The 15,975-nt window shown below is 56.3% G+C and overlaps 1 protein-coding gene across 6 annotated transcripts in view; it reads right to left on the bottom strand.

Annotated features, from left to right (window-relative positions):
* LOC140476049 (uncharacterized) overlaps positions 1-15,975 on the bottom strand; it is a 452,737-nt gene that overhangs the window by 11,691 nt on the left and 425,071 nt on the right. For 5 of the 6 annotated variants that reach the window (XM_072568002.1, XM_072568005.1, XM_072568004.1 and 2 more), the window contains 7 exons: positions 15,689-15,757; positions 12,294-12,442; positions 10,662-10,779; positions 9,083-9,291; positions 7,830-8,030; positions 4,967-5,095; positions 3,569-3,760 (listed from right to left, as the gene is read on the bottom strand). In XM_072568002.1, the coding sequence (XP_072424103.1) occupies positions 3,569-3,760; positions 4,967-5,095; positions 7,830-8,030; positions 9,083-9,291; positions 10,662-10,779; positions 12,294-12,442; positions 15,689-15,757 (1,067 nt within the window). The remainder of the gene's footprint in view (positions 1-3,568; positions 3,761-4,966; positions 5,096-7,829; positions 8,031-9,082; positions 9,292-10,661; positions 10,780-12,293; positions 12,443-15,688; positions 15,758-15,975) is intronic. The other variant, XM_072568006.1, reaches the window with a different exon arrangement.

Here is a 15,975-nt window from a genome sequence, read left to right as displayed (position 1 = left end):
CCGCTAAAACCTGAAACAGTCAACACCATACCATCCAACACCCGCACCGCCAACACCCGTACCCGCCAACACCCGTACCCGCCAACACCCGTACCCGCCAACACCCGTACCCGCCAACACCCGTACCATCCAACACCCGTACCATCCAACACCCGTACCATCCAACACTTGTACCCGCGAACACCCGTACCATCCAACACCTGCACCGCCAACACCCGAACCATCCAACACCCACACCGCCAACACCCAAACCCGTGAACACCGTACCATCCAACACCCGCACCCGCCAACACCCGCACCCGTCAACACCCATACGCATCAACAGACCTACCCGTCAACACCCGCACCCGCCAACACTCGTACCCATCAACTCCTGTACCATCCAACACCCACACCCGCCAAAACCCGCACCCGTCAATACCAGTACCATCCAACTCCCGCACCCGCCAACATCCTGTTCCTTGAGTTGTCCAAAACCTTCCTTTCTGTTCCTGACGCTGGGATTCCCACTGTATAATTTCTGACAAAGCTGTCAACACTCGCCCCAGCCAACACCCGTATCCGTCAACACCCCCATCTCGTCAACACCCCCACCCGCCAACGACCGCACCCGCCAACACCCGCACCCGCCAACACCCGCACCCGTCAACACCCATACCCGCCAACGTCCGGACCCATCAACGCCCGCACCCGCCAACATTCACACACGCCAACGCCCATACCAGCCAACACCCGCCACAGCCAACACCCGCACCCGACAACACCCGCACGTGTCAACACCCATACCCGCCAACGCTCGCACCAGCCAGCGCCGAACCCGATAACACCCGCACCCATCAACGCCCGTACCCGCAAACACCCACACCATCTAATGCCTGCACCCGCCACCACCCGTACCCGCCAACGCCCGCACCCATCAACACCCGCACTCGCCAATACCCATACCATACAACACCCGCACCCGTCCACACCCCCACCCGTCCACACCCGCCAATGACCACAACCGTCAACACCCCCAACCCGCCAACGCCCGCACCTGCCAACACCCGCACCGCATACACCCATACCATTCAACCCCGGCACCCTTACCAACACCCGCGCCCGTCCACACCCCCGCCCGTCCGCACCCGCCAATACCCGCTCCTGCCAATGACCTCAACCGTCAACACCCCCAACCTGCCAACACCCGCACCGCATACACCCATACCATTCAACCCCCGCACCCGTGACAACACCCGCGCCCGACAACACCCGCGCCCGACAACACCCGCGCCCGACAACACCCGCGCCCGACAACACCCGCGCCCGACAACACCCGCGCCCGACAACACCCGCGCCCGACAACACCCGCGCCCGACAACACCCGCGCCCGACAACACCCGCGCCCGACAACACCCGCGCCCGACAACACCCGCGCCCGACAACACCCGCGCCCGACAACACCCGCGCCCGACAACACCCGCGCCCGACAACACCCGCGCCCGACAACACCCGCGCCCGACAACACCCGCGCCCGACAACACCCGCGCCCGACAACACCCGCGCCCGACAACACCCGCGCCCGACAACACCCGCGCCGCATACACCCATACCATTCAACCCCCGCACCCGTACCAACACCCGCGCCCGACAACACCCGCGCCCGACAACACCCACACCCGCCCAACACCCACCCCAGCCACATCCTGTTCCTTGAGGCATCCAAAGTACTCTGAACATTGTCCAAAACCTTCCTTTCTGTTCCTGATACAGGGATCCCCACCATATGACAAATCCCTCGACACCACAGCAACACATTCAACTTCTGTCAGGTGTGTAAGATGGAGCCAAAATATTCACTTTCCACAAAACACATATTGTTCTAAGTTTATGTAATTACAGCGACCTGCTGTCATGGTACATCACACCTGCCCCACCCACTGTAAGACACAGGAGAAGAGTTTAAACATTCAGTCTCTTGGAATCTGCTCAAACATTGACTTCTGCAACTCCTGATGCTGCCTGCCTTGCTGTGTCCCTCTCCCTCCTGATACTGCCTGCCTTGCTGTGTTCCTCTCCCTCCTGGTGCTGCCTGCCTTGCTGTGTCCCCTCTCCCTCCTGATGCTGCCTGCCTTGCTGTGTCCCTCTCCCTCCTGATACTGCCTGCCTTGCTGTGTCCCCCTCCCTCCTGATACTGCCTGCCTTGCTGTGTCCCTCTCCCTCCTGATACTGCCTGCCTTGCTGTGTCCCCTCTCCCTCCTGATACTGCCTGCCTTGCTGTGTCCCCCTCCCTCCTGATACTGCCTGCCTTGCTGTGTCCCTCTCCCTCCTGATACTGCCTGCCTTGCTGTGTCCCCCCTCCCCCCTGATACTGCCTGCCTTGCTGTGTCCCTCTCCCTCCTGATACTGCCTGCCTTGCTGTGTTCCCCTCCCCCCTGATGCTGCCTGCCTTGCTGTGTCCCTCTCCCTCCTGGTGCTGCCTGCCTTGCTGTGTCCCTCTCCCTCCTGATGCTGCCTGCCTTGCTGTGTCCCCCTCCCTCCTGATACTGCCTGCCTTGCTGTGTCCCTCTCCCTCCTGATGCTGCCTGCCTTGCTGTGTCCCCTCCCTCCTGATGCTGCCTGCCTTGCTGTGTCCCTCTCCCTCCTGATGCTGCCTGCCTTGCTGTGTCCCCTCTCCCCACTGATACTGCCTGCCTTGCTGTGTTCCCCCTCCCTCCTGATACTGCCTGCCTTGCTATGTTCCCCCAGCCTCTGCCTGTCTCCAGAGGAACCTCGATTATTCAGCATGCAATTACCTGAATTTTGGATTACCCAGAGAAGATCACAGGGTCCTGCTGCTTGGCTAACTATGTTATCGGGCATCGATAATCCGAATGAAATACTCCCCGCCCATGTCCTCCAGATAACCAAGGTTCCTCTGTACTGCTATTCAATAAGACCATGGCTGAGCTGATATCTTCAACTGCACCCCTCTCCTACTGCTCTCCACATTCCCTCCAAGAGGAGGGCTCTGCAGTATTCCAGGGCCGATGTCACTTTGTAATCGGTCTTTCTGGTCTTGCAATGACAAACACCTCTTCACTTGACTTTTAGACATTAATGTTTGAGCAGACCATAACATCCACATTTTCTAAGCCCATTTTCCCTAACACTTACTGCCTTTCCTGCTACATAGTTTCCAGTTTGCGGAGGCACCTAGCGTGTGCGTGTAGCGTGTGTATGTAACGTGCGTGTGTGTGTGTATGTGGTGTGATACCCCCATGTGGCAGATCGCCAGGGTGGCAAGTTACAGAGCAGCACCAACACAAAGGCTGGTTGCTGTATCATTCCTCAGCAGCCCCCTCCTCTTCCCTAGTCACATTAACTAACAATAACACATGGTCTGTGATCACTACCCTCCTCCACATTTCTAGCTGCATCCTCATGCCCAGCGCCCACGCGCTACCCTCCAATGTCTTTGCCTAGATCCCCTGCCCTGCACCTCCATTCCCTGTCTACCTCAACATGCAGACTCCTCACTCCAGTCCAGGATGTGGGGTAGACACAGCCCTCAGTCCCCGAGATCGGAATGCTGTGTTCCCAGACTCACCAGCCTCTCGTTGATGGTCTGCAGGTCAGCGGTGATCTCTCCGAGTAACACCTTCAGCTTGGTGCCAATCACATGGACCTGCTCCCTGGCCTCCCCACAGGCAGCTCCCTCTCCACCTTCCAGCAGGTGCACCGAGAGTTCCTGCAGGCTGGTCACATGTGGCTGTCTCTCCAACATCTCTGCCTCCAGATTCTGCAACCAATCATCCCATCTTCCCGTTAGGGCTTTCAGGCAAAATGTCACGAACAACTGGGGTCATGGCCCCTCTCAGTACAAAATGTCAGGCTCAGGGAGAGCAGAGGGAGACTGCAGTGGGACTGATACAGGGGGCTATGGGGAGAGAGCGGAGCAATGGGATTAGTGTGGGGACTGATAAAGGGCTATGGGGAGAGAGCGGGGCAATGGGATTAGTGTGGGGACTGATACAGGGGGCTATGGGGAGAGAGCGGGGCAATGGGATTAGTGTGGGGACTGATACAGGGCTATGGGGAGAGAGCGGGGCAGTGGGATTAGTGTGGGGATTGATACAGGGCTATGGGGAGAGAGCGGGGCAATGGGATTAGTGTGGGGATTGATACAGGGCTATGGGGAGAGAGCGGGGCAGTGGGATTAGTGTGGGGATTGATAAAGGGCTATGGGGAGAGAGCGGGGCAATGGGATTAGTGTGGGGATTGATAAAGGGCTATGGGGAGAGAGCGGGGCAATGGGATTAGTGTGGGGACTGATACAGGGCTATGGGGAGAGAGCGGGGCAATGGGATTAGTGTGGGGACTGATACAGGGGGCTATGGGGAGAGAGCGGGGCAATGGGATTAGTGTGGGGACTGATACAGGGCTATGGGGAGAGAGCGGGGCAATGGGATTAGTGTGGGGACTGATACAGGGCTATGGGGAGAGAGCGGGGCAATGGGATTAGTGTGGGGATTGATACAGGGCTATGGGGAGAGAGCGGGGCAGTGGGATTAGTGTGGGGACTGATACAGGGCTATGGGGAGAGAGCGGGGCAATGGGATTAGTGTGGGGATTGATACAGGGGGCTATGGGGAGAGAGTGGGGACAGTGGGATTAGTGTGGGGACTGATACAGGGCTATGGGGAGAGAGCGGGGCAATGGGATTAGTGTGGGGACTGATACAGGGCTATGGGGAGAGAGTGGGGCAGTGGGATTAGTGTGGGGACTAATACTGGGTGATGGGGAGAGAGCAGGGGCCGTGGGATTAATTGGGAGATTGATACAGGGCTATGGGGAGAGAGCGGGGCAGTGGGATTAGTGTGGGGATTGATGTGGGGATTAATACAGGGCTGTGGGAAGAGAGCAGGCAGTGGGATTAATGGAGATGGAGACAGGCTGTGAGGAGGTGCAGATCACTGACGCTGCTTTGATGAGGAGTCTTGCTTACCATCAGTGCCTTGCGATGCTGTGTCAGAGTGTGCAGGCTGAGTCCCGGGTTACTGAGCTGGACCAGGTCTCGCTGCCTCTCACAGTCAGCCAACCACATCACGAGTGAATGGCTGATCTGATAGAAATCCTGGAGCCAGAAACATAAACCACAAAACCCAATCAGCATCAGGACAATCCGCAGCTGAACAGATTCACTGGTATTTACCAGGAAACATTCCAAACTGCTCCGTGGTATTGGACCAGAAAACTGTGCTATTCCAACCCTGCAGCTCGATACACAGTGAGGAAACCCTGCTCCAGACTCTGCTCCAGACTCCAGAGCAGGGAAAGGCTCCAAGTGTCAGCAGGAAATGGTGTGAAACCCACCCCCCACCCCACCCCACATTGTCAACACCAGGTCAGAGGGGCAGTCCATTACCTGATCATTGGAAGGGGCATTGAGTATGAGGATAGACAAGTCATGCTGCAGCTCTGTAGAACTTTAGTCAGGCCACACTTGGAATACTGCATCCAGTTCTGGTCACCACACTACCAGAAGGATGTGGATGTTTTGGAGAAGGTACAGAGAAGGTTTACCAGGATGTTGCCTGGTCTGGGGGATTTTAGCGATGAAGTAAGGTTGGATAGACTGGGTTTGTTTTCACTGGAACGCGGGAGGTTGAGGGGTGACCTGATCGAAGTTTATAAGGTTGTGAATGGCCTGGATAGAGTGGGAACGATGAGGCTTTTCCCCCCAGGGTGGAGGGGTCAGTTATTAGGGGGACACAGGTTCAAGGGGCAAGGGTGGGGGGGGGCGCTGGGGGGGGGGGGGGGATTTAAAAGAGATGTGCGAGGGAAGTCTTTCACACAAAGAGCTGGAACGTGCTGCCTGCGGAGGTGATGGAGGCAGATACAATCGCAGCTTTCAAGGAACACCCGGGACGGATACAGGAACAGGAAGGGAATAGAGGGATACGGATCCTGTAAGGGAAGGCAGTTTTAATGTGGACACTGGGTCAGTGCAGGCTTGGAGGGCCGAAGGGCCTGTTCCTGTGCTCTACTGTTCTTTGTTCTATCCCAGCAGCCTTCCAGTGGGCTCCAGATGAGACCTTACTTCATTGTGTCCCGGTGAAATGTGATTACAATCCCCTCTCCACCCACTGGGGGGATCCCCACAGCTTGGGGCTGTGGGATCTCATGATGGGGTTGATAACAGGGGGGATCGCTACCCACAAGAGGGCTCCAAGATGGAGTGACCCCTCCTCTGGAGCCCACAGGAGGGTCAATCATTGGTTTTCCCTTTGCCGCAGGAAGTGGCCGTTGATTGGCCGATGATCAGCTCAATGGGGTTGCTGCTGACCTATCACATCTCGCCTTCGTGGCTCAGTAACCGAAGCAAACAGACAGACAGACAGACAGACAGATATCGGACCCCGCGCCATCACCCTGCCCTCCACCTCCCAGCCTGCCCTGAGAAACCCCACTTACAGGAAATAACCTTCAATCAGTAACTCCATCGCTGTTGCTCAGCATCAGAGAGAATACTCACACCAGGCTACCTTTACAAGCAAGTGATTTACATTAAAACACATTTGCTGTTGCCTCCCTCATGGATAAAGGTAGCACCATCTCGCACAGCAAGATTCCACGGGCAGCCAATAGGAGAGATGACCAGGTAACTATGAGGGAGGAATGTTGGCCACTTAGCTGTCCTGCTGCATTCCAATAAAGCCTGCAGTCAAAGTGGTCAGTGCACCCCCTCCCCTCACCCCGACCCCTCACCCCATCAATACAATTGGTCAGCACCAAGCATTACCTCAGGCAGGACACGGCTGGCTTGGCATCTCACTCCATCACACTTTCCCCATTTCAAGATCACCCCCTGATCCTTTCACCCAGCAACAGTGAGCTTGTTAGCACACCACCACCCCCGCCACCCCCCCCATTCACCTGACACTGTATCAGGGGGTCACAGAATCCTATACCAAACCTTACTTGGCACTGGGTGAGGGGCAAAAACAATGACTGTAGATGCTGGAATCCAGATTCTGGATTAGTGGTGTTGGAACTGCTGTGCTCTTCCAGCACCACTAATCCAGAATCTGGTTTCCAGCATCTGCAGTCATTGTTTTTACCTCGTTGATTTTAACCCTACTGTGAATCCTCTTGCAAGGATGCCTGCCTTAAAGAAGTTTTCCTCCTCTCTCTACAAGAATCTCAGGGAGTCCCTCTCCCACTGCAACTCCCAGGTCATTTCCTCTGCCCTGAAACTCTTACTCTATGCTACTCTCTCCCCATCCCCACCCTCCTCTAGCTTATCTCTCCACGCTTCAGGCTCACTGCCTTTATTCCTGATGAAGGGCTTTTGCCCGAAACGTCGATTTCGAAGCTACTTGGATGCTGCCTGAACTGCTGTGCTCTTCCAGCACCACTAATCCAGAAACTAGGTCAGGGGTCACAGGGTCCCACACAGTCAGTCTCACCTGGCACTGGGTCAGGGGTCCCCGCACAGTCTCACCTGGCACTGGGTCGGGGTCAGAGGGTCCTACAGTTAGCCTCACCTGGCACTGGGTCAGGGGTCAGAGGGTCCCGCACAGTCAGTCTCACCTGGCACTGGGTCAGGGGTCAGAGGGTCCCGCACAGTCAGTCTCACCTGGCACTGGGTCAGGGGTCAGAGGGTCCCGCACAGTCAGTCTCACCTGGCACTGGGTCAGGGGTCAGAGGGTCCCGCAAGTCAGTCTCACCTGGCACTGGGTCAGGGGTCAGAGGGTCCCGCACAGTCAGTCTCACCTGGCACTGGGTCAGGGGTCAGAGGGTCCTGCACAGTCAGTCTCACCTGGCACTGGGTCAGGGGTCAGAGGGTCCCGCACAGTCAATCTCACCTGGCACTGGGTCAGGGTGCTCCGTAACGATGCTCGCCATCGCTCCAGTCTCTGTGCTGTCCTCTCCCAGGTACCATTGACTTGCTGCAGTTTCTCCTGTAACTCCTGGGCCTCAGCACTGTCTGTCTGCAGGAACTCCCGGCTGCTCAGCTTGGCAGAGGTGACCAGGGCCTTGTACTTGTCAAACTCCTTCTGAACGTTCTGTGAAAATGAGACAGCACTGTGATAGCTCCAAACCTGTTAGCTACATTCAACACTGAGACAGACAGACTTTCAAACAAGAAGGTATCGAGGGCTAAGGGGAAAAGGCAGGGGTTCTTTAATTTCATTGGCTAGCTGATGACCATGCTGTCAGCTGTTTGGGGCCCATAGCTCTGGAATAGCACCTCTAACCCTCCCACTCCTTCCTTCTCTCCCTCTGGTTCTCAGTCTCTCTCCCCTCTCTCCTTTCTGATTATCCTTAAAACTCATCTCTGTGATTGAGCTTTCTTTTCCCAGATCAATCTGTTCAGAGATGCTGTGACTCCACGCTGGAGCAGGTGGGAGTTAAACCCAGGCCACCTGGCTCAGAGATAGGGACATTAACACAGCAGCAGGGGAATCCTTTGAGTGAACCTTTTTGTAGTGACATGGTGTTTCTCATGGTGTTTTCACTTAGCCCCAGTCTTACTTTGTTATGGATTATCGTCCTGGAGACCCTTCCCCTGTCCCCACTGTGGAAATTGCTGAGTGCCCTGGGCACAAGAAGCCAAACCAGCCCTCAGGTAAACACTGACAAGTCCCAGGCCTCAGATACTTACTCACAGGCTCCAAGCCTCAGATACACACACAGGAGCAAGGCCTCAGATACACACACAGGAGCAAGGTCTCAGATACACACACAGGAGCAAGGCCTCAGATACACACACAGGAGCAAAGTCTCAGATACACACACAGGAGCAAGGTCTCAGATACACACACAGGAGCAAGGTCTCAGATACACACACAGGAGCAAGGTCTCAGATACACACACAGGAGCAAGGTCTCAGATACACACACAGGAGCAAGGCCTCAGATACACACACAGGAGCAAAGTCTCAGATACACACACAGGAGCAAGGTCTCAGATACACACACAGGAGCAAAGTCTCAGATACACACACAGGAGCAAGGTCTCAGATACACACACAGGAGCAAGGCCTCAGATATTCACTCGCAGGGCCCTAGGCCTCAGATACTCACTCACTCGCAGGCCCTCGGCCTCAGATACTCACTCGCAGACTCCGCAGCTTCTCCTCAATGGCTGCAAGCTGAGGTGAAGGCTCCAGGCTCTCAGCCTTATTCAGTGTGGGTTCAATGTGGACCAGCCACTGGGAAATATCATCCAGGTCAGAGTTCAGCTGCTGCCATTGCTGCAGGTTCTGTTTAATGACAAGTTCCTCACTCAGGGCCTTGGCATTGAGCAGCTGCCAGTGTTCGATACCTGCAGGGAAGAGCACAACTGCATGGGCAGGCGAATCACCACGACAGGGCACAGGGGGATCACCGTGAGAGGGGGAATCACCGCATCAGGGGAAGTGGGATCACTGTGACAGGGGGAATCACCGCGACAGGGCACAGGGGGATCACCCGTGACAGGGGGACTCACCGCATCAGGGCACAGGGGGACCACCGTGAGAGGGGGAATCACCGCATCAGGGGGAGTGGGATCACTGTGACAGGGGGAATCACCGCGACAGGGCACAGGGGGATCACCCGTGACAGGGGGAATCACCGCGACAGGGCACAGGGGGATCACCCGTGACAGGGGGACTCACCGCGACAGGGCACAGGGGGATCACCCGTGACAGGGGGAATCACCGCGACAGGGCACAGGGGGATCACCCGTGACAGGGGGAATCACCGCGACAGGGCACAGGGGGATCACCCGTGACAGGGGGAATCACCGCGACAGGGCACAGGGGGATCACCCGTGACAGGGGGACTCACCGCATCAGGGGGAGTGGGATCACCGTGACAGGGGGAATCACCGCGACAGGGCACAGGGGGACCACCGCGACAGGGCACAGGGGGACCACCGCGACAGGGCACAGGGGGACCACCGCGACAGGGGGAATCACCGCGACAGGGCACAGGGGGATCATCGCGACAGGGGGAATCACCGCATCAGGGGGAGTGGGATCACTGTGACAGGGGGAATCGCCGCGACAGGGCACAGGGGGATCACCGTGAGAGGGGGAATCACCGCATCAGGGGGAGTGGGATCACTGTGACAGGGGGAATCGCCGCGACAGGGCACAGGGGGATCACCGTGAGAGGGGGAATCACCGCGACAGGGCACAGGGGGACCACTGTGACAGGGGGAATCACCGCGACAGGGGGAGTGGGATCACTGTGACAGGGGGAATCACCGCGACAGGGGGAGTGGGATCACCGTGACAGGGGGAATCACCGCGACAGGGCACAGGGGGATCACCGTGAGAGGGTGAATCACCGCAACAGGGCACAGGGGGACAACCGTGAGAGGGGGAATCACCGCGACAGGGCACAGGGGGATCACCGTGAGAGGGTGAATCACCACGACAGGGCACAGGGGGACCACCGTGAGAGGGTGAATCACCACGACAGGGCACAGGGGGATCACCGTGAGAGGGTGAATCACCACAACAGGGCACGGGGGATCACCGTGACAGGGCACAGGGGGATCACCTTGACCGGGAGAGTGGGATCACTGGGACCTTGCTGAGGGACACTCCTGTTTACTGCACAATCCGATGATTGTACACTGGAGAAGATCTGCAGCTGACAGGCTCCCTGTTCAGTGACAGACTGAGACTACAATAAAACTCTTACTGGGTGTCGGTTGTTCAGAGCGTGAGAGCTCTGGCTGCTGTGAAATCTCTGATCCCAGACTGTCTGCTGCCCGCCTAATATTGACCATGTTTCCGGAACCATCTGATTGCAGCAACACCTGGGAGAAATGAAGCAGATTCATCCATCACTTTACAAAGCGCGAAGCAACTCTGCAGCATGGAACCATCCTGTGATTATCGCTATAGTGTCCCATCAAACACTCCTGGGAATGATATGGTGAGGTGATGGCATACTGATATTATTACTAGACTATTCATCCAAAAGCTCAGTGAATGTTCTAGGGACCTGGGTTCAAATCCGCCAATTTGAATTCAATTTTTTAAAAAGTCTGGAATTTGACCATGAAACTATTGCCAATTGTCAGTAAACCCATCTGGTTCACTAGGGAAGGAAACTGGTATCCTCACCCGGTCTGACCTACATGTGACTCCAGACCCACAACAACATAGTAGACTCTCAACAGCCCTCTGAAGTGACAACCCCAGGCATCCCTGAAGATGAGGCATCAACCTGGTGAAGCCACCAAACAGGATGACTTTCATTTCAAACAGCAAGTGATAGACAGAGCTCAGCAATCCCACAACCACAGATCCGATCGAAGCTCTGCAGTTCGGCTACATCCAGATAGAATGATGGTGGACAACTAAATAACTCACTCCATAAATATCCCCATCCCCATGAGCCCAGCACATCAGTGTAAAAGATAAGGCGAAAGCTTTCGCAGCAATCTTCAGTAGCAGTGCCAAGTGGACGATCCATCTCGGCCTCCTCCAGTGGTCCCCAGCATTACAGATACCAGTCTTCAGCCAATTCGATTCACTCCATGTGACATCAGGAAACGGTTGGAGGTACTGGATACTGCAAAGACTGCGGGCCCTGACAACGTTCCAGCAATAGTACTGAAGACCTGTGCTCCAGACCTTGCTGCTCCCCTCGCCAAGGTCAGGACAGGCACAGCACAGGGTTAGATAAGAGTAAAGCTCCCTCTACACTATCTCCCCATCAAACACTCCCAGGACAGGGACAGCACGGGGTTAGGTACAGAGTAAAGCTCCCTCTACACTGTCCTCAACAAACACTCCTAGGACAGGGACAGCATGGGATTGGTTACAGAGTAAAGCTCCCTCTCCATTCCTAGTCATTGGTTGTTGGTGTGAAATGTACAACGTAGTGTCACGGTGGGAGATTAAGGCTGTGCAACCTCAGAGCCGAGAGACAGAAACTCATTCCTTTTGGGATACTAGTACCAGAAAATGGAAATGGCGGTTGTATCTGGTCTGATTCCCAGACTCTATTCCAACAACAGGGAGTCTAATCCACTCCCTTTGACAGTCAAAGCCATCCCCATCACTGGGGAGGGAGGGAGTGGTGGCTGTGACAGGGACAGAGGCTGTAATATCAGCCAGTCTCCAGGTGCTCAGCATCACTCCCTGCCAGAGAACGGAATCGACGCGTTCTTTAGCCCATTGTGCTCTTTGGGGCTGTAGGTGGGTGTGGGCTGACCACTCCATGGTACTGACTCAGTCTGAGTTGCAGCAAAATGCCCCCTTCGGCAACCACATTGCTGACTCCATGTCACTGGGGTCGGTACTCCCTTACCCAGGCACTTACATAGCTGTCACTGTGACGGTGGGCCAAGCTCTGGTTACCACCAGGCACATGCTGTCTGTTGGCGATCTCTGTCTGCTGGTATTGACACTTCCTGCTGCCCTCGGGGCTGGGGGCTGGATGCCACGGGATGGCATCTGGACCCACATTCCCTGTGAGCAAGAGAGAGAGATGATAAGAACACGAGCTGGGGTGGGGTGGGGAGAAGGAATGAGCATTGGAGAGGTGTGGTGAGGAGAGTGGGGGGGGGGGGGGAGGAGGAGAGTGGGGGGGGGAGGAGGAGAGTGGGGGGGGAGGAAGAGAATGGGGGGGACGAGGGGGAGGAGGAGGGGGAGGAGGAGGGGGAGGAGGAGGGGGAGGAGGAGGGGGAGGAGGAGGGGGAGGAGGAGGGGGAGGAGGAGGGGGAGGAGGAGGAGGAGAGTGGGGGGGACGAGGAGGAGAGTGGGGGGGAGGAGGAGGAGAGTGGGGGGGAGGAGGAGGAGAGTGGGGGGGGGAGGAGGAGAGTGGGGGGGACGAGGAGGAGAGTGGGGGGGACGAGGAGGAGAGTGGGGGGGAGGAGGAGGAGGAGGAGGAGGAGGAGGAGGAGGAGGAGGAGGAGGAAGAGTGGGAGGAGGAGGAGTGGGGGGAGCAGGAGAGTGGGGGAGAGGAGGAGGAGGTGTGGGGGAGGAGGAGAGTGGGGGGGAGGAGGAGGAGGAGAAGAGTGGGAGGAGGAGGAGTGGGGTGAGGAGGAGAGTGGGGGGGGGACGAGGAGGAGAGTAGGGGGGAGGAGGAGGAGGAGAGTGGGGGGGAGGAGGAGGAGAGTGGGGGGGAGGAGGAGGAGGAGAGTGGGCGGAGAGTAGGAGAGTGGGGGGGAGGAGGAGGAGGTGTGGGGGAGGAGGAGAGCGGGGGGGGGGGGACGAGGAGGAGAGTAGGGGGGAGGAGGAGGAGAGTAGGGGGGAGGAGGAGAGTGGGGGGGAGGAGGAGGAGGAGAAGAGTGGGAGGAGGAGGAGTGGGGTGAGGAGGAGAGCGGGGGGGGGACGAGGAGGAGAGTAGGGGGGAGGAGGAGGAGGAGAGTGGGGGGGAGGAGGAGGAGAGTGGGGGGGAGGAGGAGGAGAGTGGGGGGGAGGAGGAGGAGGAGAGTGGGCGGAGAGTAGGAGAGTGGAGTGTTGAGGGAGAGTGGGGAAGACAGAGAGAATGAGAATGGAAAAAGGGTTAGTGTGGGGTCAAGCAGAGGAGGGCAGGCAGCAGTCTGTAACAAAGGAGCTGGAGGCCAGGAATCCCCAGCTCCCTCACTGACAGGATCACAGTGACAGATGCCCCAGGCCAAGGCCATTCCCCACTCTCAAACAGTGAGCCGACTGCACCAACCTGCCGCGTCTGAGTGACTGCCCCCTCCCAGAGACTGGTTCTCATCACAGTGCTCGTACAGTGGCATGTATCCCACGGGGGCAGGATATTAAATTCACCCTCTACCCACATGGGGAGAGCGAATACCAGCCCAGGAAACCTTTCCACGCACTCAGCCATCCATTCCCACCTCCCAGCTGCCCCCAATTGTGCTCCCAACCTCCCAACACCCCCTTCCAACCCCACATCCTGTATCCTCACAATTCCCTTTTGACCCTCAAACCCACTGTTACCCCTCCTCGGCCCCACCCCCAACACAGCCCCCGCTCGCCCCGCCCGCCCCCCCCCCCCCCCCCCCACCCCATGCAGACTCACCCACAACCCCGAACCCCCAACCCGGAACCCAGAGACTGGACAGTGACAGTTTCGGAGAGTGACAGCACAGGGAGACTGTGACTCCTGAAGGGGGGAGGTGTAAGCACATTTATTAAGATAGGATCATAACGAGTTTTAAGAAGATTTGTAGCTCAGGTTGAGGTTCTGGATGTAGGTTTGCTCACTGAGCTGGAAGGTTCATTTCCAGACGTTTTGTCACCCTACTAGGTAACATCTTCAGTGGGCCTCTGGGTGAAGCACTGTTGATAATTCCTGCTTTCTAATTATATGTTTGGGTTTCTTTAGGTTGGTGATGTCATTTCCTGTGGTGAAGTCACTTCCTGTTCCTTTTCTCAGGGGGTGGCAGATGGGGTCTAACTCGATGTGTTTGTTGATAGAGTTCCAGTTGGATGGATGTGTTGTCCCAGTAAAAGTGGTGTCCTTCCTCATCCGTATGTGACGATACTAGTGTGAGAGGGTCATGTCTTTTTGTGGCTAGTTGATGTTCATGTATCCTGGTGGCTAGTATCCTGCCTGTTTGTCCAATATGGTGTTTGTTACAGTCCTTGCACGGTATTTTGTAAATGACATTAGTTTTGCTTGTTGTCTGTATAGGGTCTTTCAAGTACATTAGCTGCTGTTTTAGTGTGTTGGTGGGTTTGTACGAAAACATCTCTCACTAGTATCGTCACATACGGATGAGGAAGGACACCACTTCAACTGGGACAACACATCCATCCTAGAACATGTCAAACAGAGACATGCACGAGAATTTCTAGAAGCATGGCATTCCAACTGGAACTCTATCAACAAACACAATGAGTTAGACCCCATCTACCACCCCCTGAGAAAAGGAACAGGAAATGACATCACCATCGGAAATGATATCATCAACCCAAAGAAACCTAAACATATAATTAGACAGCAGGAATCATGTACAGTGCTTCTCCTGAGGCCCACTGAAGATGTTACCTAGTAGGGTGACGAATCGTCGGGAAATGAATCTTCCAGCTCAGCGAACAAACCTACACCCAAGATAGGATCAATTCCCTCTTGTTACCAACGCACAATGCATGGGACATCTCAGGGATACAATGAGAGAGATGGAGCAGAGAGTCAGACAGATGAGGAGAATGTCAGATGCAGTGAGTTATAAAGATCTGGAACGAGTTGCCTGGTGTGGAAGTGGAAACTGATTTGATGGTAACTTCCGAAAGAGACCCAAACATTGGAGGAGTCTGGGCAAAGGGCGTATGAGTGGAACTGAGTGAACAGCCCTCACAAAGGGCTGGCATTAGCAGGACGGGCTGAACGAGCTCCGCCGGTGCAAGGCCATTCTACCCGTCTTTCCTCTCATGTCAGCCCATCCCCCCATAGTGCTGTCCCTCCCCCATCAGGGGAAACACCTTCGATCGCCTGAACTGTGATGGGCATCTTGGGTGAGTGAGGGCGAGGGGCGCGGTTGGAATTCGGGAGCCGGGGTCAGCCATTAACATGCATCAGCATGCAGACCAGTGCAGTGAGATGACAGCAGCATGGAGAAGGGGCAAGGGGGGGTGGAGGAGTGGGCAGACAGGGCTGAGCAGACTGTCGAGAGTGAATGGTAATGTATGGCATGGAGTGCTGCAGGTTGATGAGGGGGTGGGGGGGGGGGGGGTTGGTGGTGGGTGGGGACACATGCGGCATCAAGTGCCTACCAGCTGAAGTTCTCAAAGTGCTCTCTGTCATTTTGACATAGGCTTCGGGGCTTTCTGTGATGGGTACATCTGGAAAGAAAAGAGCAGGACATTCAACATGGTACAGAGACAGCGACAGCCAGGAGCAACGCCCTCCCCACACACCGGCAGCGTTGCCACACAGGGGTCAAACACACTGTCGTCTCAGGTAGGCCCCAGTGATAGAGAAGGAGAGCTGAGCACGCGCGTAGGGCTGTTAGACAGAGAGAGAGAGAGAGAGAGAGAGAGAGAGAGAGAGAGAGAGAGAG

This window comes from Chiloscyllium punctatum, chromosome 4, assembly GCF_047496795.1.
Source record: "Chiloscyllium punctatum isolate Juve2018m chromosome 4, sChiPun1.3, whole genome shotgun sequence".
NCBI lineage: Eukaryota > Metazoa > Chordata > Chondrichthyes > Orectolobiformes > Hemiscylliidae > Chiloscyllium > Chiloscyllium punctatum.
Note: the sequence above shows the minus strand (reverse complement) of the source record. Positions and strands in the feature narration are given on the sequence as shown.